The 26,792-nt window shown below is 33.4% G+C and overlaps 2 protein-coding genes across 12 annotated transcripts in view; one reads left to right on the forward strand and one right to left on the reverse strand.

Annotated features, from left to right (window-relative positions):
* RASA1 (RAS p21 protein activator 1) overlaps window positions 1-26,792 on the forward strand; it is a 121,389-nt gene that overhangs the window by 92,566 nt on the left and 2,031 nt on the right. The window contains exons 10-24 of the mRNA XM_065546478.2: window positions 1,427-1,547; window positions 2,213-2,369; window positions 6,998-7,085; window positions 9,312-9,389; window positions 11,366-11,523; window positions 12,040-12,116; window positions 13,574-13,746; window positions 14,063-14,222; window positions 15,581-15,723; window positions 16,886-17,001; window positions 17,656-17,742; window positions 20,845-20,912; window positions 22,392-22,480; window positions 23,892-23,969; window positions 26,352-26,486. Of these exons, the coding sequence (XP_065402550.1) occupies window positions 1,427-1,547; window positions 2,213-2,369; window positions 6,998-7,085; window positions 9,312-9,389; window positions 11,366-11,523; window positions 12,040-12,116; window positions 13,574-13,746; window positions 14,063-14,222; window positions 15,581-15,723; window positions 16,886-17,001; window positions 17,656-17,742; window positions 20,845-20,912; window positions 22,392-22,480; window positions 23,892-23,969; window positions 26,352-26,486 (1,728 nt within the window). The remainder of the gene's footprint in view (window positions 1-1,426; window positions 1,548-2,212; window positions 2,370-6,997; window positions 7,086-9,311; window positions 9,390-11,365; window positions 11,524-12,039; window positions 12,117-13,573; window positions 13,747-14,062; window positions 14,223-15,580; window positions 15,724-16,885; window positions 17,002-17,655; window positions 17,743-20,844; window positions 20,913-22,391; window positions 22,481-23,891; window positions 23,970-26,351; window positions 26,487-26,792) is intronic.
* Window positions 6,728-26,792, reverse strand: part of CCNH (cyclin H) — a 43,146-nt gene continuing 23,081 nt past the window's right edge. For 8 of the 11 annotated variants that reach the window (XR_012413840.1, XR_012413839.1, XR_012413838.1 and 5 more), the window contains one exon: window positions 13,441-13,699. The gene's annotated coding sequence lies outside the window, so the exon portion shown is untranslated. Of the gene's footprint in view, window positions 7,470-10,246; window positions 10,898-13,440; window positions 13,700-26,163; window positions 26,283-26,792 lie in introns of those variants that run through there. The other 3 variants (XR_012413836.1, XR_012413834.1, XM_065546480.2) reach the window with 3 other exon arrangements.

Genomic DNA, 26,792 nt, shown 5'->3' on the forward strand with positions numbered 1-26,792 from the left:
AGTTCATTTAGTGTGTCCACTAAAGTCTGTCTTTTTATCTGGAAGCAACCACAGACAGCATGTTAGGGAATGAGCATGGCTGTGTTCCAATAAAACTTTATGTATAAAAAACAGGTGGTGGACTGGATTTAGCTTGCATGCCATAGTTTGTCAACCCTTTTGTAGGCAATTCATTCTTCTATTTTCTTATTATTTTAGTAATTTTTTAGCATAAACTTGGGAATAATTCTGAGTAATGAAATAGTTCCTAGGATGATGAAACAGCATAATATTTCAAGATACAGGAGAGAGAGGATTGTGAAAATCCCACAGCATAACTTAGATTTATAAGAGGATTGAATGGACCCATGAAGTTTGTAAGATGGACTAAAAGTCATAAAATATTAATCCTTGCAAAATAGTTAAGAGCTACTCAAAAAGGAAACCAGAAAACTAAAACAGTCCAACTGACCTTAATAGTAAAATTGAAGATTCATTCATTCTGGAAAGATCATGATAAAGGCATCCTGATATAATTCTTTTTCTCAAGGGATTTAGCAATTAATGTAAGTTCTGCTAAAATGTAACATATACATTCCTAAAAATCATAGCATTATGCAAAATCAGGCAATCAAAACCACAGGGCTTTTGGGCAAAGTGAGGTTAAGGGTGTAACACTTAGAAATTTCATCAATGATACATCAAGAAAGAACCTAATATAAACATGTTGCTTAATTTTATATATTTTCTTTTTAATAAATATGTACATACTACAATAAATATGGCATTTTACCTTGAAGAAAGACCTGAAGTTTACATGTGGAAATGGCCATTGGTAGGGTTGAAGCGTGGGAATGTTGCAGATTGGCAGAGGAGGATTATCTGAAATCAGAGTTATACCACCAGCTGCAGATGCATGGGTGTGGCATGTGACACACTTAGTGGATTGAGGGAACTGTTAGGTATTCGAAGTGTGTATGTTTTGTTCATTCTCATGTCTTAGTTCACCTGGGTACTGTTGTCTGTATTCACCTAGCATTTCTCACAGACACAACTGTGCATAAGCAAACATGAATTTATTTTTTTTATTGGGTCCTAATTTACCAGTTATGCTGTGACAAGTTTATGTTTTTAAAACATTATTTGCTGTAAAGTATAACTGACTATATTTGAAAATAGTTTATTAGGTATCCATGGAAACAGACAACTTATTAGTTGTTCTTGGGACTGGCAAGGAAATCTTTCTGTGAACGTTGTCTGTGTTCTTCGAAATTATAAGGAAACATTTCTGAGAATTTCTTTGGAAAGCAAAAAATCATTTATGTGTTATGTATATCTAGATTTTGGTATTTTAAGCACTTTGGCTTTTAATTGGTAATTTTATAGATTTTTTACTTCATTTCCATCAAGAATGTATGAAATAATTTTAATGTTTTTTAAAATTCAGGATCAAGAACAAGTACTCAATGACGCAGTGGATGGCAAGGAAATTTATAATACTATCCGTCGTAAAACAAAGGATGCCTTCTATAAAAATATTGTTAAGAAAGGTTATCTTCTGAAAAAGAGTAAGTTCAGACTTTCATCATTAACCCATTTGATAGAGATGTTGTAAATATGGAGCTCCGAACTTATTGTGATATATATTTAATAAGTTTTGACATGAGTTATTAGTAACTGACACTTGTTTAGAGCCCATATATAAGCATTCTTCAAAATTTAGAGTGTAGGTATATTTAGAAGTCTATATTTTCAACCCAGAATGTTTCTTCAGCCCATGGTTTCTTTTTCTTTTTCTTTTTTTTTTTTTTTTGAGGAAATCCTTATGGCACATAGCACATTCATAGTATTGATATTTTACAGATTTACCTCAATTTGACATAAAGACATGTTGGGGAATTGTGGGTGGGGGTGTGCTTTAGTGGAAGAATTTTTTCCTGAAGACTGTTAAAGAATTACTCCAAAACAAGAATTTTGACGATTTCCTCATGATGAAATCTCTGAAGATATAAAGTATTCTCAACATTTACTCTGTGATTAAAACACGTAATGTAACAAAAGGCATTTTTGTATAGATTTGTTACAGGCATTTTCTCATTATGTAAGAATTGGCATATTACATAAGCTTTGGAATAAAAATTGATTCATATTTTTAGAAATACTAATTTTAATAATATGTAGAATTTCGCAATTATTTGGCTAAGAGAAAATAATAATTATTTTTTTTTAACAGGCAAAGGAAAACGTTGGAAAAATTTATATTTTATCTTAGAGGGTAGTGATGCCCAGCTTATTTATTTTGAAAGCGAAAAACGAGCTACCAAACCAAAAGGATTAATAGATCTCAGTGTATGTTCTGTCTATGTCGTTCACGATAGTCTCTTTGGCAGGTAAGAGACTGGTTTCCTATTTTTCTTTCGGGATTGTCTTAGTAATAAAATAGTGGGTATAAACAAAGCAAACCAATTTTGAGAGCCCTAAAATTACCTTCTAACAGTAGTAGATGTACTTTCTAGGTAATTTTTGCCTTCCTTGCTTAATTTTAGACTAACATATGCATAAAGTCTACTCCATTGTATTGCATAGAAATCTTTGGCATGACATTTCCTGTAGTATAAGGCATGTTTTCTCCCTGCCCCCACCAGCAATCTTTTGAGTGACTGACTTTGAGTCTTTGTCATCTTTCCTCTGTTTTTTTCACATGCTTTAACTCAGTGTACCCAAGAGTACTAGGTGCACTCAATTCTGCCATTAACTCTGTAAGCAAGTTCTTGAGAAAAGTTAACGTTAAAAAATAATCTTAAAATTGTCTTGATAGGAAAAATGTATTTGAAATTTAAAAAAAAAATTCTTCTTACATTGATTGCTTGGTTTTAAAAAAATGAATATAAATGTATAAGCTGAATCCTAAACATCAGAGGACAAATCCAGCTCTTGATTACATCTGGATTTTTGCTCAAGAACAACGGCCTTTTACCTTTCACCATTAGTATTATCAGTAATCCATCCCAGTCTTTTTAGATGTACTTACCACTTTTATTACCTATTGTCACAATTAGTTAGAGAAAAGGCAGTTAAAACAAATGTTTCAACAGCTTGTTTTTCTGCTGCAGGATGGCATTTCTGTGAGGCAAATCTACGTTTTATCCTGTTGAAATATTTCTCTTAAGAGAAATACCTGTAAAATATATAGCCTTGTCATTTCTCTTTTCAGAGTGTGTTTAGGAGATCACATTAGTGTTATTTGTGATTTTGACAGTTTTTTAAAATGATCAGATAGGTTTGAGGAATGCTGATTGAACAAATAGTTTTACTTATATATAGCAAGGCTTTTTGTATTCTTAGCTAGTGTTTATATTGTGAATCTCTAAAATAGTATGAATTACTTCATAAATTCATTTTACAAAGATACCCTTTTTTTTTTCCTTGAAGACTCTCTGATACCTCATAAAGAGTTGTTCCAAAAAACACAAAGATTGTGCGAGACAGGATTTCTTGAGATTTTTCTGCCCCTTTTTCACAACCTGAGAATCTTAGCCTTCAAATATGGTTGATTCAGGTCTCTGGCTTTTCTCTTTAGTTCTACTCTGCACCCTTCTTGTGGGTTGAATCCTTCCTCAAACCAGTTCCCTACATAGTAGCAAGGTGGCAAACAGCACCAGAGAAAGGGCCGTAAGCATTCACTCCCATAATTATTAAAAATCTTGAAAATATTCTGTTGAGCCACCTCTCAACCAATTTTTAGTTCTAGGTTACCTGAGGTAGCAAAAGGAATGGGATTATCCCGATAGAATGAGGAGGCCCTTTTGTGCCCAGATCTGTTGCTAGAAGTGATCTCACCCAAATAGTGAAGCTGCTCTGCTTACCATATGTATGGGTGAAATGGATATTGGAGAGACGACACTATTCACTACTAAATGTAGTTTATTATCGTGAAAACAATTAAAACAGTAAAAGTCGGATGATATTTTGGGAACAACTTCATTGAGATCAGTAATATGAAATAGGTGGTTCTTGATTCTTGGAGGATGGGTATGAATTTATTTGGTTAAGCACAGCTTCCTAACCAGTGTTCCATTAATCAGTGTAGGTGTCCCTTGAGATACTAGTGGTTGTAAAATCCTATTGTAGTACAAGTATTTAACAGATGTTTTACATTTCAAAAATTATAACACTTGAAATCATATGATCCCTGTATAAACTGTTCCAATTCATCATTTTATTGGGGCAAAAGAAGTGGTACATAACACTTGGAGACAGAGAGCTTTTTATAGTGGCTATACTTCAGTACTTCCTACTTTCTTGTTCAATCATCCAGGTACTCTGAATATTACTTTATTCACAGCTTGTTAATCATCATGAAGCTACTTTTTATGTTCAAGCAGAAATGTCTCATTTTGTTTCTTACATTTCTTTCAATTAACAGGGAAGTTAAAATTGTTGTAATTATCATTGTAAAATAGGAGGTTCTTGAAAAGAACATAATAAATTTGATATATTTTTCATTTTTACTACTTTATAATTAGCCTTAATGTACTGATATTAATTTTCCCCCAATAAGGGCAATTTAGTGACTAACATTGGCAAGTCATTAGACTCGTAAGATGAAAAATAATTTTAAAAAAATGTAACTCACTTCCTAGGCCCCGAAAAAAATACATTTGTTAAATGTATTTCTTTAATACTTTGAAACAACGAAGGTCCTATGGAAATGCTAGTTAATGACTGATGATGAGCCTTCATGATAGGAACATTTAAAGATTTTATGTCAAGATTATATATATGTTTGTCTGTAGACCTGAATTCCATATTAAATAATAGAATGAAATGGAGGCTGTAATAAAATCTAAGCTGCTTCAGTTGCATGCGTTTTCAGTTTTATGTGAGAAGTGGAATCAAAATACCTACTGTTGGATGCTGAAGTATGTTAGCTGTCCAAAAGAAAAGTTTTGATAAAAGTTTATGATTACAGGAGAAAAACTTTTGGGGAATGATTCTCATTTTGCAGGTTTACTGAAGAATGAGTAAACTTCGTCAAATTATATGTACAATACAAAAAGATACGTGTTTTGACAGTTTATGGATTTAAGGCAGAAATTCAACCTGGGAAAAATGAAGTTAAAAATGATTCACTAGTGATACTTAAAACTGGAATTATATGAATCTTAAGGAAGTATTAAGAGGAATATAGCAATATCTGTAAGACTGAAGAAAAGCTTTAGCATTAGTTTATATGAACAGATGCAGTTAGATTGGAAATCTATTGGCACAATCAAAAGAAAGGTCCACATTACACTTGACAGTAAAAGAAAAAGAACTGCTAGAGTAAAAAGAAGGATCAGATCCTTGAAGTACAAGTTGAAGATTCTGAATGATTCCTATTCTGGTTAGTAACAAGAAAGGAGTTTGTCTGGTATGGGGAAAAGCAATAAATATACTTTTATCACTTGCTATGAAGTTGTAACTTGTTTCTTGTGCAGTTTCTTGTTGAAGGTGACTTAAAAGAATATGAAGACATTAAAAAAAGTCTTTGTCATGAATTATATTTAATGATACCAAGTCTGAAACCTAGTATGAAAAAGTTATGTTAATGAGAACTAAACTCAAGTCTCTCATTTAGAAAACAGATTTTTCTTTTAAGGTTGGGCACAGCGGCTCACGCCTGTAATCCCAGCAACTTTTAGCCATTTAATCCTGATGCCTGTAGTGTCTACTTACTTTGATTGAATGGTAAACATTGTACATGAAAAACTATGGAAACTATGGATAATAATGTTACTATGTCCAGAAAGAATTGTTCTTACGGATAGTGTAGGGATAGTACATCTTGTAAAGGCTGTTCCATTTCTGATTTGCCCTTATCATGAAGGCATAGCCCTTCAGGGGTCTCAGTGGAAAGCCTGAAATTCATTTTTTTCCCCCTCCCAGCACTGTCAAACTACTGGATTTGTAGTTAGTTTTTTAGCCTTTTAGCTACTATTTTCTGCTTAGCGTCTCAGCTACACAGCTTAGGAATTGGCAACTGCCTTGAATGGAAAAGCTGTGGAGAATGTCGGGTTCATTATAGTATGATCTTGGCTCCTCAAATCTTAGCTGCTTTGGTTGTTCTCCACTGCTTTCAAACAGTTGTTTTTTTTGTTTTGTATTAATATTTTAAATTTTATCCAACTAGGATGGTTAGTCTGATACAGGCAATATTTAGAATTGGGAGTTTCCAATTCCTATTTTCCATGATTATTTTTAGGACATTCTCAAAGCATGAAAAGATAGTCTTTATCTTTAATAAGTGTTAAGCCTGTCCTCTGTGTATTTTTGCTATGGCCTCCTAACATTAGCATGATACAAAATCTTTGTTTAAAGCAGGAAATAGAAGTAACATTTATTGAGTTCCAAAAACATGCAGGCCCTTAGTAAAGATTTTATCAATATTTTCAAGTCTAGTTGGAAAGATACCATTTTCAAAAGTGGTATCAAATGATTTATAATAATACTAAAGGAAGACGAACATTTGTTGTACACAGCTGTTCACTTAAACTCTAGAACAGCATATGTATAAGGAGATGATGTTTCCATTTCAACAGGTGAAGAAAAATGATCAGTTTAGAAAAATTTGAAAATATAGAATCACCTGCAATCTCCTTAGAGATAATTACTTAGAACATTTTTGGTCTAAGAACATTTCTAGTCTTTTTCCAGTGCATATAAAGTTTTTCAGATTAGCTGTGTGTAGTTGTAGCAATTCAGCTTCAATTTGTTTGTAACTTTATTTCTAATGTCTTTTACAATTAATTGAAATTGCTTTAGTTTACACTTTGAAACACTGATAAAATTTTAATAGTGCTGACATAAAGTTTTCTAAAATATATACAGCTGACTTCTTTTTAATAATCTAGTACAGTGGAGTATTATTTCTCTTAAGAATTATAATTTTATGTTATTTATTGTGTTTTGGAAGCTGGTATAAATATTTTGCTGCTTTTTGTTAAGCTTCCTAATAATTTTTGTTTTTAATTTAAAGGCCAAACTGTTTTCAGATAGTAGTTCAGCACTTTAGCGAAGAACATTACATCTTTTACTTTGCGGGAGAAACTCCAGAACAAGCAGAGGTAAGAGTACTGTTTCTTCAACCACCGTAAACTTTTATGTTAGCCCATGTTTTCTTATTAACTGAAATAGAAAACGATTGCATTCAAGATAAAGTGATAGAAGCCCTGAAATCTAATCATCTCTTATTTTAAGGAAAGAGATTTCATATGTAAAAAGTTTTCTGAAAGAAATGCAGAAACAAACACAGTGAAGGGTTATTAGGAATGAAAACTCCATTTTAAATTGACCTTTAAATACTCTATGATGTTGAGTCCAACTGAGAATGCTCGTTTAAAATCCTCTCTGCATAAAGGCTGTAGATAATCTCAGTACAATCCAAAGGTAAGCCAGTTAGTTTTGCTAACAGGCATTAATTATTCTTCTTCACTGGTTGAACTCCATGTCTGAAAATAAAAGTCAGTCAACACAAGGAAAGAGATTTTAGGAATCTATTCTCCAAGCCAAGTCTACATATAATGTCTACTTTAGATTAGCTATTGATCCACGTGCAGTGTCCTTCTTACAGCTTCTATTAAGTAATTTTGTGAAGAAATAATATTAAAGAAAAAAACTCTTTAAAAAATATTTTGCAGCAAACGGAGACGCCACCTCTATAACAAAAGTAAAAAATTAGCTGGGTGTTCTGGCTTATGCCTGTAGTCCCAGCCACTGGATAGAATGAGGCAGGAAGATTGCATTAGCACAGGAGTTTGAGTTACCGTGAGTAAGATTGAGACACTGTACCCCAGCCTAGGCAACAGACTGAGATACTGTCTCTTAAAATTTTTTTTTGCTTTCTTTGAACCCTAATACTTCTGGGGTATATGGTCGTATTTTACACAAATATGGCTAAATTTCGGCTTATACTCTAATGAAGGAACTTAAACGTGGTTAAGAAGTGAAAGTGGCTTTGTTGGAAATATAATTTGCCAACCCTAGATATGAAGAAGATGCCCTTAAAACTGGATCCTAGCATGAGACTCATAGAATAAACTTGAATGAGCCACTGTGTTTTGTAGCTCGTAACTGAATGTCGTATTTCACATCTTTATAAAATATCTCATTTAAATGCTCATTTCACATGTAATGCACATAAAATTTTATGGCTATGTATTCCTAATTTTTAGACGAGAAAGGTAGGGCTCAAAACATTTTGGTAACTTACATGATTTTTTTAAATGTTAGAAATTGAGTTAGAAACTTCAGTATCCTATTTTCTAATCATTTTACCATCGTCCGTCTTTCTGAATAAAAATGTGTCACATACCATAGTGACATTTCAGCATGTTTTGCAGCCTTAGAATATGTTTTAAATGTATTTATACATAATATTTATATATTTCCATAAATGGTATTTCCAGTTTTTGTCGATTTGTTGGGCTGTGGGGGTCTCTGGTTATTCTCTTCTATTTCAAAAAGCTATGGTAACTGATTTGGTTTTAATTTGCTGTAATATAAAGACTGTCTCTAAATATTGATAAAGTTCAGCTTCACTGAAATAGCCAACAAACTAAAGACATAATTGAATAAAGCAATAGAACACAGCTTTCCAGAAACATGTAAAAACCAAAGTGAATATTTAGATTTATTTTTAATAAACCTTAGTTCTCTTCTTTCCCCCAAAGCACTAAACATTTAAAAAATATGGCTGCAATTTGATTTGAATATTAGGCTAAAATGATTTTTAAAATCTAATGTTATATTTAAAAGCTTAAAAATAACCCAAATCCCCTTATACATTTCTGCCTGTATCATGGCCTAAAGTATAGATTAGCATGCTTGTCATGGGATCAGTCATAACGTTATCAGTTGGTTTTAGAATCAGCCCTCTCCCCTTTTCAAAAAATGTATCAAGTTAAATTCCACCTAAGCTTGCCTCAAGTGTAACAGCTTAATTATACTTGACAGTTAACTTCCCCAAGGTAGTATGTTTGGGAGAAACAGTTTCTTTCATGTAAATTGATTTTTTGGCTAATTAATGGCCACTCGATGTGTTTAATACATAAATTCAAACAAAGATTTATACAGAATTACAACTGTTTTGGTTGTTTTATTGTTATTACTTTATTATTTATTATTTTATTATTGGTTATTGTTATAAAGTGCAATATAGTCCGAGAAACGAAAGGGCAGTCTAGAGAAGGAAGGAATTGTTGAATTTGGAAAAAAAAAAAAAAACCTAACTGATGATTTGGAAACCAAATAAACTAGTGTATATTTCTTTGAAATGCTTTTTTTCTTTGTAGGATTGGATGAAAGGTCTGCAGGCATTTTGCAATTTACGGAAAAGTAGTCCAGGGACATCCAATAAACGCCTTCGTCAGGTGAAGCTTAATTTTCTTTGATTTTTAATTGTCACATTTTGCTCTAACGCTTCGCTCTTTTTATTTTATTTTTATCTGAACTGTTTTGGACATCATATCTTAGGAGGGGTTAAGCCATGCTGCCACTTGCTTTAGTAGCAGGAAAATGTTACTTCTTTATGAAAGAGAATGTTCTTTCTTAGTCCAAAATGCCAACTGTTAAAAACATAAGAAAGATTATTCTTCCACTTTAAATAACAATACTAAACCAACACAGCAGAAACTGTTCTGTTGGGCACTTAATTTTCCTTTAAAAAATTATTTTGGCCTTTTTCAAAAAAGTAGAACATTGAAAAGATCATCAGATTTATAGCACAAATCTCAATAAACTTTTTTGGGATTTTCATTTTGAAGAACAGCTTTTAAAACCTACTGCTTAACTCTTAGGAGATATTTAATCTTATTTGAAACTGTAACATGCCCTATACTTCGAGTTGTGGAGAGTTAAGCTAGGCTTTCTCTTTTTTGCCTTTACAAGGGTAACTTTATAACCTCCATTTCTTAGCTTTTTTTCTTTATAGTAATCCCTATATAATTGGAAGAAGTTAGGCAAATTTTGACATTCTCGAGGTTTTAAAGAAAGTTGAGTACAATATTTACTGACCAAAGTGTCTCCTGTTCTCTTCATGTGAATATCTGATAAGCTGAGTGATTAACATACTGTTCTACTGGGAGTGGATAATGGTTGACATTTAGGTGACTAAATAGTCCCTGTAACCCAAAGTCTGGCTCTTCGCCAGGGACATTTAAGTAGACACACAATCGCCATGTCTTCATAACATTGTAACATTTTGTAAGCTATCAAAAATCAGATTGGATTTTTGCAAATAAGAGCAAGTTGTATTTTGTATGAAACGTGAGCCATTAAACTGACATTTGCAGGTTTAACATAATCATAGCTAACATCTCAAACACTTTTTATGTATCAGTGGGCAGTGAGATTTAGTGACTTACATATACAGTTGGCCCTTTCTATTCATGGGTTCTGCATCACTGTAATCTACCAACCATGGGTCAAAACTATTCAGAAAAAAATACAATAAAAAGATACAGTATAACAACTATGTACATAGCATTCACATTGTATTAGGTATTACAAGTAATCTAGAGATGATTTACAGCATACAGGAGGGCATGCATAGATTTTATGCAGATACTACGTCATTTTCTATATGGAACTTGAGCATCTTGGGCTTAGTTATCTGCCAGGAGAGAGAGGTGGAGGGTCTTGAAATCAGTCCCCCACAGATAACTGAGGGATAACTAGTTTGTAATCCTTATTACAACCTGTAGTGTAGACTTTATACTTACATATTAGAAAGATGAGGCTTAGAGGGACAGATTTGTCCAAGGCCACACAAGTAGTATATGGCAAGAGAGAAAGAGGACCTGATACTAGAAGGTAGATGATCTAAGTTTTGGCATCCAAACTGACAAATAGCTTAGTTTCTTTAGGTTTGTATCCTTTCCTGTAAAATAAGAAGGTAAGGTCAGTGTTTTAAAAGTGTTTAGCTGTGGAACTCTTCTATAGAAATAGAATCTTCCAGATAAATATTATATAACATACGGGATTTCGATGAGTAGTGACAGTTGTTTACTTACATTAGTAAAGAATTTTCTTAACTTCATTTTCTCTTTATCATTGTTTTATGGTAGAAAAGATGTATTTCATTATTTCTCCAAGTATATAGTGGGAGAAATAACTTGTAAAATAAAATTGCATTGTTTTATCTTTTTAGGTGGGAAGAATTATTTTAAATGTTTGAATATTTTAAGTATGTCATATGTAAAGGAAAAATATAACCAAAGCTCATATTTTCTGAAAAAAGGGGAAAATAAATTATTATTTTTGGCTTTGTATCTTAGAGTAATTGCTTTTGAAATGTGCAATTATAGAAATCTGGGGTAATTTTTTTTTTTTTTTTTTTTTTTTTTAGGTCAGCAGCCTTGTTTTACATATTGAAGAAGCCCATAAACTCCCAGTAAAACATTTTACTAATCCATATTGTAACATCTACTTGAATAGTGTCCAAGTAGCAAAAACTCATGCAAGGGAAGGGCAAAACCCAGTGTGGTCAGAAGAGTTTGTCTTTGAGTAAGTCTTATTTTATCATTACATTAATCATTTTCTTTTACCATATTGCATTTCTTTCTATTTTTTTTGGTCTCTAAACCATCAGAACAAGGTGCCATATTCAGGTATCCTAATAGCTATATATATATTTTTTTTTCTGTTGTATTTGTTTACCTTTATTTGTGAAGTGCTATGCCCTTGGTTTTTCCACTTAGTTATTAACATGAATTATTAGCAAGTCAAAAAACTTTACTAATCCACACATACAAAATGTTTACTAGGGTTTCCAGTACTTATTTGAATGAATTATTAGTTTAGGAGGTTAAAGATGGTAGGAAAAGTGTGTAATTTGCGTGTCTTCTGTATACCAAATAATAAAATACGTTGTCAATCTGGTTTTAGGTCTAGCACACTCTTTTTTTTTTTTTTTTTTTTTTTTTTTGCAGAAATGGGGGTTTATTTGATACTAGAACTAAAGAAATAAGGTAGTTTGATGCCAAATCATTTTGTTAATTCTTTTTCTCCTTGCTCCTTTAGTGATCTTCCTCCTGACATCAATAGATTTGAAATAACTCTCAGTAATAAAACAAAGAAAAGCAAAGATCCTGATATCTGTAAGTTGATACAGAAACTTTCTAAAATAGAAAAAGCATGTTTTATATACTTTTAAAATTCACAATGAAATAGTCTTGAAATAGAAATTTAAAAAAAAATCAGAAATGCACGTAGTATAATTTGAGATAGTTTCTTTCTGCATTATTGTATTGATTATCTTAAAGTATTGATTATCAAGAAAGAGTATACCTAAGAAAGAAAAAGACCAACACGGTTCAACCGTACATACTGTTAGGCAATTAAGATTAAAGTATCTAGCCACCCTCCTTTCTCCAATGAATAGGAAGAATAAGAAAATGATTACAGTGGTCTTTTTGTAGGGCATGCCCTCATCCCTTCTTTCTACTTTTTAGGTTTTTCCGTTTTTTTCTTTTGAGATGGAGTCTTGCTCTTGTTGCTCAGGCTGGAGTGCAGTGGTGTGATCTTGGCTCACTGCAACCTCCACCTCGCAGGTTCAAGCGATTCTCCTGCCTCAGCCTCCTGAGTATCTGGGACTACAGGCGCCCACCACCATGCCTGGCTAAGTTTTGTACTTTTTTTAAGTAGAGACGGGGGTTTCACCATTTTGGCCAGGCTGGTCTCGAACTCCTGACCTCAGGTGATCTGCCTGCCTCAGCCTCCCAAAGTGCTGGGATTACATTAGCATATTAGTAAAAAAGTATTCTATTTAAAAATTTCCCTTAAACTTGAATATATCATTTATTCACTTCTGGTAGTCAAAGGCTTCCAGTTCCTGTCCTCAGCAGCACAACTCCTTCCATACTGCTCTAAAGCAGTTGACAGTGGGATTTACCAGTTCACATCAGGGTGAATTAGGTTAATACCTTCTTAACACTCAGGCTTAGGGAAGGAAGTGATATGTATTAACAGACAGATTAAAGCCTGAATATTCCTCTATAAAATGTTTATTCTGTAATTTTTTGTAGTAATTTTAGTTTTCCATTACTTTTACGATAAAATCCAAACCCCACAGTAATGACACAGAAGGAAGGCCATACCTTATATTTTAAGTGCTCTCTTTTCTTTTTTCACTACTTTTCTTCTTAGCTACACTTCCAGATCTTGTCAGCTCAAGGGTTACCTGTTTAAAGTGGAGTTTTCACCTCCACAGGCTGAATTAGGTATTATTTATCTGTACTCGAATAGCATTCACCACTGTTAACAGCACTTAATGCTGAAACATAATTGATTTCTTGCCTTACTGACTAAACTGACCTCTACGCAACTCAAAGACCACATCTCAATCATCTCTATACTCCCTACCTATCAGAGTTTAGTGCACAGTAGACATTCAGTAAACGAATGAAGCAATTAAATATTGAATTTGTGATGTTATTGAAAACTCCTTTAATGAAAAGCATTTAACACCATAGAGAAGACTGAACACCAGAAAAATTTACTTGCATGACTATCATGTTATCTTTTTAGACAATAATTGCTTGTTTTTCTTCCCAAGTATTTATGCGCTGCCAGTTGAGCCGATTACAGAAAGGGCATGCCACAGATGAATGGTTTCTGCTCAGCTCCCATATACCATTAAAAGGTATTGAACCAGGGTCCCTGCGTGTTCGAGCACGATACTCTATGGAAAAAATCATGCCAGAAGAAGAGTACAGTGAATTTAAAGAGGTATTAAGTTATTTATCAATCTTGTTTTTGTTGGAATTAACAGAAACATTTAACATTTAATAAAAAATCTATTAAGCTAAACATAGTAATTCATAGCTTAGTAGCACACTGACGCCAGAGAAGATTTAAAACCTTGTTTTATAGTGTGATTTTGGTAGAAATAGGTAGATTACGAATTCATTCTATTTTAAATAAATTTATTCAGTGGGACATCATTTTAAATATAAGAACTTGTGAAAGAACATATTTCTTGTTAGTCTCATGGAGCATGCTTAATGCTATGTACTTTAAACAGTCTTTTAAAATGTCATTTTAGCTTATACTGCAAAAGGAACTTCATGTAGTCTACGCTTTATCACATGTATGTGGACAAGACCGAACACTATTGGCCAGCATCCTACTGAGGATTTTTCTTCACGAAAAGCTTGAATCGTTGTTGTTATGCACACTAAATGACAGAGAAATAAGCATGGAAGGTATAGTATGGCTATATTAGTGTGATACTTTAAGAAACTGGGTTTAGATTTTATATCAAGGATATATGGACTCTATCTCTGAATATACTAAATTGTTAAATTATATTGCAAGGTAAGTTATTCTGTTTTCCCTCATTAAAAATTGCAGTTGGATATCAGTTCTGATTATGTTGGTTACTATGGGGAGCTGATATTTCTAATGCAGAGTTTGGCAGATAAGTACTAGAAGCCACAAGAAAGTGGTATCTGTGTCTACATCAATGGCTCATAGTGCTTGATTGTCTGGCATATTTAATTGTATTCTCTTGTTTATTTATTTATTTTGAGATGGAGTCTCAGTCGCCCAGGCTGTAGTGCAGTGGTGCAATCTCAGCTCACTGTAACCTCCACCTCTCGGGTTCAAGCAATTCTCCTGCCTCAGCCTCCCGAGTAGCTGGGACTACGGGCACATGCCACCATACCCGGCTAATTTTTATTTTATTTTTTAGTAGAGACGGGGTTTCACCATGTTGGCCAGGCTGGTCTTGAAATCCTGACCTCAGGTGATCCGCCTGCCTCGGCCTCCCAAAGTGCCAGGATTACAGGTCTTGTTTATTTATTCATTTCACAGAAGCTGGGTGTCAGTTGCATTTTATTTCTAACTTTTATAGATAGGTAGAGTTCCCAAGCTGCTGGACTCACAGTGCTTTTATGGCTTACAAAATAATCCACCGGCCCCCCCAATGCCCCCCCCCCCACCCAGCACTTTGATTCAGTAATAGTTCTTGCTTCTAGGTTCCCCAAATAAATAGTAAAGTTTAGAACTATTTCCTTGTCATCACAAAATACAGATTTGTCAAGGAATAGATAAAATGGTGGTCCTTATTTTACACTGAGTTTATCTTTTCTGTAGCATTTGTATTTCATTAAAATTTTACTGAAACTCAGTAGACACGTTTTAAGCTAATAAATTAATCTAAACTGGGATTTAGTGTTATATCCTTAATTGTAAATAAACCCCAAAGTTTCAAAGCATGGGGTCAATGGGCAGGAAAGCTGATTTGTGGTCCTAATTTTGTCACTAGCTGTCTAACTGATCTTACATATAACAATTCTGAGACTTCATTTTTCCATATGAACATGGCAGTGTTAATCCCTTCTCCTGTTTATGATCTAATGAGGTAATACATATGAAAGTCTTACAGAGTTAAGTCTGTAGAAGTATAGGATGTCACTGTAATTAGTACTTCAATGCTGCATGCAAAAAGTACGTTTAAGTGGTTATTCCTTTTGAGGTAAAATGAATTCACTTAACTTCCAATTTGGTCACATTAGGTCAGTCCTTTACAAATAATCTTCTAATGTAAATATTTGTGTAGATGAAGCCACTACCCTATTTCGAGCCACAACACTTGCAAGCACCTTGATGGAGCAGTATATGAAAGCCACTGCTACACAGTTTGTTCATCATGCTTTGAAAGACTCTATTTTAAAGATAATGGAAAGCAAGCAGTCTTGTGAGGTAAGAATTTAATGTTTTAGTAGGTAATAATTTGTAGCCAATTACATTTTAAGGAAAATATTAAATTTCTAAAATTATTCCTCATAGCAGTTATACCTGTCTCTAATACATTTATAAAAATGTTCTGCAAAATGGACTTTTTTAAAAAGATGTACTTTATTTTGGGATTAAAAACCATCAAGTTGCACCAGAAATTCATGAAAATACTTTTATCATTTCCTCTACTGCACTAGTAATCTATATACTACTTATAGAAAGCATGCATAACATACATTGAAGGTTTTATTAGTGACTTATCATATGACCTGTGTAGCACTTCATTACATCTAGGTTTGTCCTTGAAGGTTTTTTTGCAAGAGGAGAATTATGAGATAACCTTGACTAAAACAAAAACATCTTTTTAGGATTATTGAACCTTCAGTATAAATTCATAATAAACTATTAAGACAGTAAGTGGAATCTCACACATATATTCTCTCATTTTAATGGTAAAGCAGCTACAAAGAAATACATATTTTAGATCTGATACAAAAATCAGTTTAAGGAATTGTTTTCGACAGTGGACACTGGGACCTAGCAAATGTTAATCCTGCACGAAGGTGTCAATTCGTACTAATAACCTGAAGGGAAGAAATTAGTGATTTAATTTTGGAAATCTGGAGTAATGCCATAGTTGGCCCAGCGTAAGGATGACACAGAAGTGCAGCAGGTAGGTAGGGAGTCTCTGGACTTTAGATATAGGCTGTGGAATTCGGACTTCCATAGATAAATGTACTCTGCTGACACTAGATCAGAAGGGTTACAGGAGAAGTTCTGAGAAAGGTTTGTGATTCTGCCTAAGACATTTGATATTTTTATTAGCCATTAAATAAGCCTCATTCAGAAAGGGCTTTTAATCAGCTTTTTTTTACCCTCAAATAGAATTGACTAACCACTGTTTGCTTTTCAGTTGGGTAATTGGGAATAAATGGTAACAAACCTACCAGGAGTTCCATAGAGCAAACTACTTAAAAACTCCCATTTATACAAAGAAAAAAGATCAGTACACACAGCGATACTGAAAAATAGAGAACCTTGAAAACTACAACTACTTGTTTTCCTCAATTCATTTGCATTTGTCATTGCCAACAATGCATTTCTATTGATTTATTCCTTCTTTTAGTTAAGTCCATCAAAGTTAGAAAAAAATGAAGATGTGAACACTAATTTAGCACACCTATTGAACATACTTTCAGAGCTTGTGGAGAAAATATTCATGGCTTCAGAAATACTTCCACCGTAAGTGGTGAAATTTTCATTTGACAAGAAATTATGTATCTATGTCTTGAGAAGTTTCTATTTCTAAAACATGTGAAAGCTTTTCTGTTGTCCTAATATTATACTCTGAAAAAGTCATGGTTAATCTTTATAAGATGAATTATATTTAAAGAAAATAACTGTCTTAATAAAACCACCCATTGTTTTTGTACAAGCCAATATGTCTGGTTTGTATAGCTTGGGGAGTGAATAGAGGTTTATAGTTTCAGATTTGAGATTGTAAAAGATATCTTGTCTATCCATTTAGTCTATACTTGATAGATTAATCACTCTGTTAATATGCTTTTAGGCCTCCAGTATTAGTGAACTCACTTGTTTAGGTAGAAGTTAACCTAAGTCTAAATCTTTCTCCCCAGAGTTTGCAGCTGGTTAGTTCTCTGTATCTGAAAGTAAATGTCAGGAAGTTGACTGAATAAATTGATGATGATAAACTTAGTCGATAAAATTTTCCTTACCCCTTCTAAATGTCTCATTACCTGTGGCAAAATACTTTTTTGGGGGAAAAGGCCAGTTTTATTAAACTGTGGTATATTTGGGTAAATTAAGCTTTCGGCTGCTAGGAGATCAGTAGTTTCACTTGCTTTCTGTGTTGAGATGATTGTGTTGTTTTGGCAGGACACTGAGATATATTTATGGGTGTTTACAGAAATCTGTTCAGCATAAGTGGCCTACAAATACCACCATGAGAACAAGAGTTGTTAGGTAAGACTCATCAATTCATTTGTTAAATCACAAACTGATAGATGGATAATTGTGAAAAATTGAAGAATAACAATATACAGTTCAACGTTTTTCTTTGACTTTTATGTCAAAGCCCTATTGCATATTTTCTAAGTCCAAATGGCTCCTAAACTTAAAGTTACTATGAGATTTAGCTACCGTTTGCATTTTCTAAAAACATGAACATTCATTTATAGTCAAGTATTAGGGATTTTTAAACCCTTACAGGATGAGGTTAAAAGTTATACAAACAAAATCTGTAGCTAACTTCATATAATATTCTTCATACATACACACACACATTGATTGGCACTAAAAGAGAAGAGCAGTAATTGACTGATTTAGATATTAATTGGTTTATTACAATCTGTGAATCTGAGCTAATCTGGAACCAGAACATGTGGTGCTGAAGCTGTGTTTCAGTCTGCTCATTGTACCATAATTAGGAAGAACTGTTTTGGCAAACCATGGAATTTGGGAGCTTATATAAAGGGACTTCATTATCATTATTCTATAGGAAGAACTGCTTTGGCAAATCATGGAATTTGGGAGCTTATATAAGGTTACTTAATTATCATTATTCTAACTTACTTTCCAATGAAGAAGCAGATCTGTCTGGAGAGGTTAAGTTGTTGAACTAAGGTTATATAGAAAGCTGGTGGCTAAGGCACAACTAAAGGTAACTTTCTAAGACCCAATCTGATATCCTTAAGTCTTATTTGTAGGCTTTTGCTTTTGTTAAGCATACTCCAACCAATACCCCAACTAATTCCAGGCAAATGGAAATTTAATGCAAAAGCATCATGGAATACAGCAGTTTTCTAATAATATAATTTGTTATTTAGAATATACATAGTCATGCCATGCTATATTTAAAATAATCAGACAACCATTAACACCATTATTACAGTTTGTTTTGAAAATGTGTGTTAATCCTGCCTCCAACCTAAATTTTGTCAAGGGTCTTCTATTTCTTTTTTTGGGGGGCAGATAAAATTTCTCTTGGTTATGATATGACATAATATTTAAGAACTACAGATTCAGTTTTTGTTGGCATTAATGGTGATTGGGAGGAATAGAAAAGAATTATATCCTAGCACAGTTATGTGTGAGATGTAAATTAAAACTGTTCTATAAATTCAAACAAGTATAATTGTTAAGCAAACACAGCAGGAAATTGTAAACTGATGCAAGAGGGTGTTTTAGGGCATTTTTGCCAAGGTTATGTTTCAGGCTCATAGACCTACTGTGTATAATTATGACAATATTTTCAAGTAAAGTTTACACAATATTCTTTAAATTTGAGAAGTCCAAAATTAAAGACTTAATTGTTATTTTTTTGAGACAGGGTATCGCTCTGTTGCCCAGGCTGGAGTGCAGTGGTGTGATTTCAGCTTACTGCGACCCCCACCTCCCAGGTTCAAGTGATTTTCATGCTTCACCCACCCAAGTAGCTAGGATTACAGGCATGCAGCACCACACCTGGCTATTTTTGTATTTGTAGTAGAGATGGGGTCAGACCATGTTGGCCAGGCTGGTCTTGAACTCCTGGCCTCAGGTAATATACTCACCTTGGCCTCCCAAAGTGTTGGATTACAGGCATGAGCCACCATGCCCAGCCCAATATATTACAATTCCTATAAATGCTGTTTGAGAAGTAACTACTTTCTAAGAGTCCAAAAATTAGCAAACAGGTACATGTTCAAAGGTAAATGCTGAGAAATTGGGTAACCCACTCTAATAGAGAACAGAGATTGTGCCTATTAATGTCTAGAAGGAATTGCGTAACTCATTATTTTGGGAATAATGCTTGTCTTTACATAGATTATGTCTATCAATCTGTAGAAGGAATTGCATAATTCATTATTTTAGGAATAATGCTTGTCTTTACATGGGACAAGTAAGAGGTTATTAGTGTGGATTCTTCTTAAAAGGAAATTAGAGAGAAATTATCTACATGACAACATATCCTCCCTACCAGTGACTAAAGGAGGCATAGGAGTATCTATGCAAGCTTCATTTTCACACTGACATTGTCCCAAAATAAAATTAGCAGATAAAATCATGTATGACAGCTGTTAGTGTAATTTTTGCTTTTGCTATTGTTTTGTAATTTGACAACTTTTTAAAACTTTAGAATTCCTGATGTCTTGCCTTAAAAGTTTTCCAGGCTGGGCATGGTGGCTCAAGCCTGTAATCTCAACACGTTTAGACCACGACAGGAGGATTGCTTGAGACCAGGAATTTGAAATTGTCCTGGGCACCGTGTTGAGACTCTGTTCTCTACAAAAATAATTAAAAAAAAAAAAAAAAAATTAGCCAGGTATGGTGATGTGCACCTGTAGTCTTAACTACTCTGAGCCTGAGGCAAGAGAATTATTTGATCCCAGCAGTTCAAGGTTGCAGTGAGCTGTGATTGCAGGCCACTGTACTCAAGCCTCGGTGACAAAACAAAACCCTATCTCAAAGAAAAAGAAAGAAAAAAAAAAAAACCTTTCCAGTGTTCTATTATAGACATTTTCATTTATCAGTAAGTCACCTTTTCTCTAGTGCAATGGATTATTATTTTTATATGAATCATCAACAAAATCAATGCAGCCAACTTAAGGCTGTTTTGTTTAAATAAATTAAGAAATGAGGATGTGTGAAATTATGAAATTGTACAGAATTATGCTTATATAATATAAAAAGTTTATTTATACTCCTGTGGTGTTTCAGAAATTCTTAGGGTTCCTGAGGATACTACTTTAAGTATCACATGACCACTAGGCCTGGAATAATAAATAGTAAGCAAGACAGTAAACACTACAGATGAACAACATTTTCCCAAAGTTAATCCAAATTCTAAATTGGGAAAAGTGAGTAATACATTCAGGAAGCAGATATATATATATATTCTTAAAATATGATGCTTTGGCTTACTGTTTTCTTAAAGCTTTCTGTGTCTGGGCTTCCTTTTATTGGTTTAGAGTGAAGTTTATGGTTCTATGAGTACTAAAAATTCTGTTTTATATGTATTGTTTTAATGTAACACATTATGTATGTGTTTTCTAAAAAAAAAAAAAAAATTTCCCTCCCATTCAGTGGTTTTGTTTTTCTTCGACTCATCTGTCCTGCCATCCTGAATCCACGGATGTTCAATATCATCTCAGGTAATCAGCTTTTGATAAATTTCAAAATTCAAAAAATTACAATTAACAGTTTCACACTGTTAGGTAAGAATACTCTTAAAATAAATTAAATCTAGTTTTTTTTTTTTTGATTATCCAATTCTAGTCTTGGCATATATAAAGTATTCCAAAGCACCCTTCCTTCCTTGTGCTTCTTCGGCTTTTTTCTTTTTGTTTCTTTTCTTCCATTTCCTATCTAATCTGAGATGGCATGATTACACACATTGCACCTTTTTTTCTGACCCTATTGTGTCTAAAACCTTTATAATAAATAACTTCTTGGCTTTTTCAAGTTGGGAAGAGCTTTGCTTAGCCCATTGCTAGACTGCTGCCAGCTGGATCTTCAAGATCAAATTAAATGGTATCTACAGTTAGAATAGTATTCTGTGTGTACGCATGAAGAAAGCAGTCCTGGTTCCTCCCATTAGAGATTTTTAAAGTCACCAGTTATATAGTGTAAACTGGCCATTTTAAACTTCAGTAAACCTGATCCAGTTTTATTACCCATATACCCATTTTGAGATGACTTTCAGGTGTTACACACTTCTTTCAAAGAAAGCATAACAGGGATATTTGTGACTTTGAATGTAATAATGAACCATTATAAACAGTAGGAACCAGAATTTTTACCTTAATAATCTGAAGCTCAAAATTGTATTAAAAATGTTTTGCGTCTCTGTAATTATCTTTTATTGCTACTAAAGTGGTTAAATCTACAAATCCATTAAGATTAAGGGTTTGAAATTCTTTTGGAGAAATTTATCTGAATGTTTGCCTCAGACACCACTATCTAAAACTAGGCAGTCAGGTAGATTATCTATGGGATTTTACTGTTAAATAATTAAGTTCCAGAGCTTATATTTAATAGACACCAATACTTGTCATTTACATCCTACTTATCTGTGTTCTACAGGGAAATGCCTCCTGATTTACCTTTAAAATATTTTAAAAGTTTATTAAATTTCATGTTTTTCTCCTCAAAATAAAGCAGAGGTCCTAGATTTTATCTTGCTTCTTGCGCTTTAAGTGAATTATTTGGATTGCAGATAATGTTGGGAGCAGGGAATTGCTCAGATTGCTAACCTGAGTAGGCTGAAACTAGCTTTGTGAACTGTCACAAAACATGTAAGAGTGACAGTCTTTTTTAGTGGTAAAGGTAAAGCTTTGAGGTCCTCTGAAATAGTATCAACCATTGGAAATTGCTGCGTTTTGTAGTACCCTTTTCACAAGCCTAGAAGCACTGATAAGCATATTCAGTTTTCCTCTTTTAACTCAAGTTCTTTTGAATTATACAGATCACAAATTTTTCAAAAAACATTTTTCAAAAAACATTCTGAGTTCTGAATGGAAGAATGGGTAGTAGTGTAACAGTAAAGAAATGTTAAAGTACTAAATTTATAATGGTTTAGCTGAAAGTGCTGTTGGAGTTGGTGTCATTAGCTGTGCCCAATTCTCTTCCAGATTCCCCATCTCCTATTGCTGCAAGAACACTAATATTAGTGGCTAAATCTGTGCAGAACTTAGCAAATCTTGTGGAATTTGGAGCTAAGGTAAAAACATTTTGATACTTTAAAATGTAATTTATGACTGCAAGTTTGACATGATAAAACGATAAAATTTGGCTTAAGTGAAGTTTTTAGCAATGAAAGATTATTTTTGTTGGTATGTTTGTGTTTAAAGCATCTTGTTTAAATTTTACATTTTAATAGTGGAATTTTAAAAAACACCACTTTAGCCATTATAGAAAACAAATTTTTCAAGGTCCAGTGTACTCAAATTCTCCCACTTTTAACATAAAAATAATAAATGAGTACATTTTAATACAAAAATTCATTAAAAATTTTATTTCACAGTAAACCTTCACTGTAAATACTAACTTTTTTTTTTTTTTGACACCTACATGTAACTGTACTATCTAAGGATAATGACTAATATTAAGTTGGGATCATATCATGCCTCCTGCGTTTGTCACCTAATATGTGACAGACTTCCTGCCATATGTGGAAATAGATAACTCTTTCATTATTCTTAATAATGGATATTTACATGGCTTCCAATTTGTCCCTGTTATTGTTGTAACATATATCCTTACATACATTTCCTTTCATACTTGTTCAATTATTAGCTGAACTTAGGAGTAAAATTACTAATACATGTTTTAGGCTTTGCTATGTATTACAAGATTTCCTGTCGGCAACTTAAAATTCTTTTGTTGCTCCTCACAGCCTTGCCAAAACTCAGTGGGTACTATACTTTTTTCTTTTCTGCCAATTTGATAGGCAGAATATTTTGTATTTCATTGTTTTATTACTGTTAGAGAGACTTTCATTGTCTCTATCTTTGGAATTGCCTGTTGAGGTCCTTGTCTCATTTCTTATTGATTTTTACGAGTGTGTTAATCTTAACCTTTTCCCTATTTATAGCATAGTTTTAAGTAGTCAGGATTTTAGTATGATGAACAGTAAACATGTATGGCCTAGGTTTTGAATTCATCTGAATCTTGAAGCAGGTTACAAATAAGATATTTTCCTATTGCAGTCTTCATTATATTGTATTTTAATTCCCTGTAATCTCTGCTGGATTCGAACCTATGATTTGGGGCCATGTTTGAGTGATTTTATATATAAGCAATTTGTGTCTGCCAGTCTGCGTGTTATGATTTGTGCTTGGGTTCAGAATTTTCTTTCATTAAAAATGCCCATACTCCTCAGTATAGCCATTTGCTTATATACTAGAAGGAAAATACTGTCATTATATGATTTAATTAATTCTTGTGAATGTGTTGCTGCTGCTACAACTGATTTATAAGAAGTATTGCTACATGTATGAGTTTTGCTATATTAATTTGGTGTGAAAGTAACTGCAGTTTTTGCTGTTAACTGTAATTACTTTTGCACCAACCTAATAGGTCAAACAGTGGTTTGTTTCCGCTGCATATAATAGAAGCATTCTATTTTTCAGGAGCCCTACATGGAAGGTGTCAATCCATTCATCAAAAGCAACAAACATCGTATGATCATGTTTTTAGATGAACTTGGGGTATGTATATAGTTTTTAGAGTTGGCATAGCTGAGTTAACCCATTTAAGCAGCAATCTTTAGAAAGATTTTTCTATCCAAAACTAAAAAGACAAAAAGCCTGCAAATTTTTGTCTGCCTTCCTAAACAAAAAACAGCATTTTTGTTTGTAATTAAAACTATTTATTCTTAAAGCAAAGCATACATTATTGTGGCTTTTAGACTACTATCATTTTTTAGGGTCCGTCTTGTTTTTCATATCCTTTTAAAGCTATCACATCTGACTGCCATGACATTTTGTTGCCTCCTTAGCTTTTTTACTTTGCTGCTACTATGTGGGGCTTGAAGCAAGACGATGACACAGTTCTGACCAGGTTAAATAAGTAAATAGACTGAAAAGTCTTCTTTTCTAGGAATAAAAGACATGGATTTGGTGTTACACTTCATTCAGTGTGAATATCTATGCCTCATTTGGGCCTTGTTAATAAAATGTGATTAAAAAATTATGAATGAGGGTATTTTATAATTTCTAGGACCCTGCCTTTAAGAGTTAAATTTTCATGATTGTACAGATTTTCAGGTACTGAGTCAGTTTTAAACTAAACTTATTAATAATTCAGTTCATATATAGGGAAACTAGCAAGGTACATGTACATGTGAATAGAGCCAGGTATAAGGCATGGCATTAGGGAGTGCTAGGCTTGGAGATTGAGGTGTCCATGTTCTGTCTTAATATATTCAGATTCAGTTAAAAAGAACACCACAATTTGTGGCAAACAAATCAGGAATGCCTATGAGTCACTAGTTTAGTGTATGAAAAATTATGGCATAGTTCTACATAGTGAAATTGACAAGCTAAAAGTCCATCATGCTTCTGTATGTGAACTGGGATATAGTTGATCACTGGAAAACATTTTTACTATAATGTTTAAGGAACTGTGTGAGAAATTATGCCACACATCTAGGATTTCATACTGCTTAGAATCCAAATATAATACTATTATATTTCTTTACCATCTGTATACCATCTGTATAAGCCAAATTTATTTTTGAAGACCCACTTCAATTATTATCTCCTTCAGGAAGCTTTTGCTGAGCCCCAAACGTGAATAAAGTAACTTTTGTTTTACCTCCTAAGCATCCCCTGCATATCTGTGATATATAAACTCTGTGTTGCTATGATTACTTTTTCTAAAGTCCTTTCTACTAGAGTCAGTTCTCTGAAGGCAAATATAGTGTCTTTCATCGCTATAATCCTTTAATCACTGAATAAATATATCCTGTATAACCGTGTTTCTCTATCCCATAGAAAACATTGTTTTGCAGTTTTTAGCAGTGTAAAGCAAATACTGTCACCATTTTACTGGTAATCCAAGCCTTTGTTAAATGTTATTCCAAGGCTTAAAATAACACTGCCATTTAGTGTTGATAATAAAGTACAGGTTGAGTATCCCTAATCTGAAATGCTAAAAAATCCAAAACTTGTTGGGCACCAACAGGAAATGCTATTTGGAAAATTTCCAATTCTGGATTTTTGGATCTGGGATGCTCAACTGGCAAGTATACTGCATATATTCCAAAATCTGAAACACTTCTAGTCCCAGGCATTTTGGGTGATATTCAACCTATACTATAAACTTTAATTATAGTATGAACCTTATCTGAAAGTACCATAATTAACACTGATTATTCCCACACATTAGCACGTATTCTGAACACAGTCCACAGATAATGTCTAACTTGACATGTTCTCACTGCATTTTCATAGTGCAGTTCCTACTTATATGCATATCAACTTAGACAAACTACAGAAGCTTAATAATGAAATTTCATCTAGGAATTTTAAGTATAGGCTGCATTTAATCCAGATTAGCAGTTAACCTACACTATTTGGCATATGTTCTATATTTCAGATATAAAGCTAATTGTTAGGAAGCCACATCCCCCGACCCTTATTTTTAGAATAGCAATAATATTTTACCACATCTGTCATGCTATGGAAAAAAATAGAATCTGGCTTAAATGTGAATACAAAGGTTACAGAGTCTATATTTTACCATCATTAATGCTGAATTTTATATTTCAATAAGAATCTTCAGAATTTTAAGAAATTTGAGAATTAAAAAAAATTAATATACTCAATTAGAATATTTTCACATGAGACTATAAAGATTTGTATTTCTAACAAAAAATTAGCCGGGCATGGTGGCAGGCACCTGTAATCCTAGCTACTTGGGAGGCTGAGGCAGGAGAATCACTTGAACCCGGGAGAAGGAGGTTGCAGTGAGCCGAGATCATGCCATCACACTCCAGCCTGGGCAACAAGAGCGAAACTCTGTCTCAAAAAATTAAAAAAAAAAAAAAGATTTGTATTTCTAAATGCAATTTTACAATTCCCTTAAAGAACGTACCTGAACTTCCGGACACTACAGAACATTCTAGAACGGACCTGTCCCGTGATTTGGCAGCACTGCATGAGATTTGTGTGGCTCATTCAGATGAACTTCGAACGCTCAGTAATGAGCGTGGTGCACAGCAGGTAGGCTTTTGCCAGCCTTCATTAACAATGATGTTTCAAGGATAACACTTTGAGAGGTGGTAAATAACTGAATTCTGGTTAACATTTTTTCTTGTTACATTAAATTTTTGAGACTCTGCATCATATTAACAAAAGATCTCAGCAGACAGAAATAACGGGCCCAGACTAAAATGATGTACATTTAATACTGAAAAACATCAGGTTTTGCTCTTGAGTCTGCATCTTAATTCTACTGGAAAGCAGTGTAACTGTTAACATACTTTGGCGACGTATGTGAAAATGGCTAGTAAGTCAGTATTGATTTTT

This window comes from Macaca fascicularis, chromosome 6 (assembly GCF_037993035.2).
Source record: "Macaca fascicularis isolate 582-1 chromosome 6, T2T-MFA8v1.1".
Taxonomy (NCBI): Eukaryota; Metazoa; Chordata; class Mammalia; order Primates; family Cercopithecidae; genus Macaca; species Macaca fascicularis.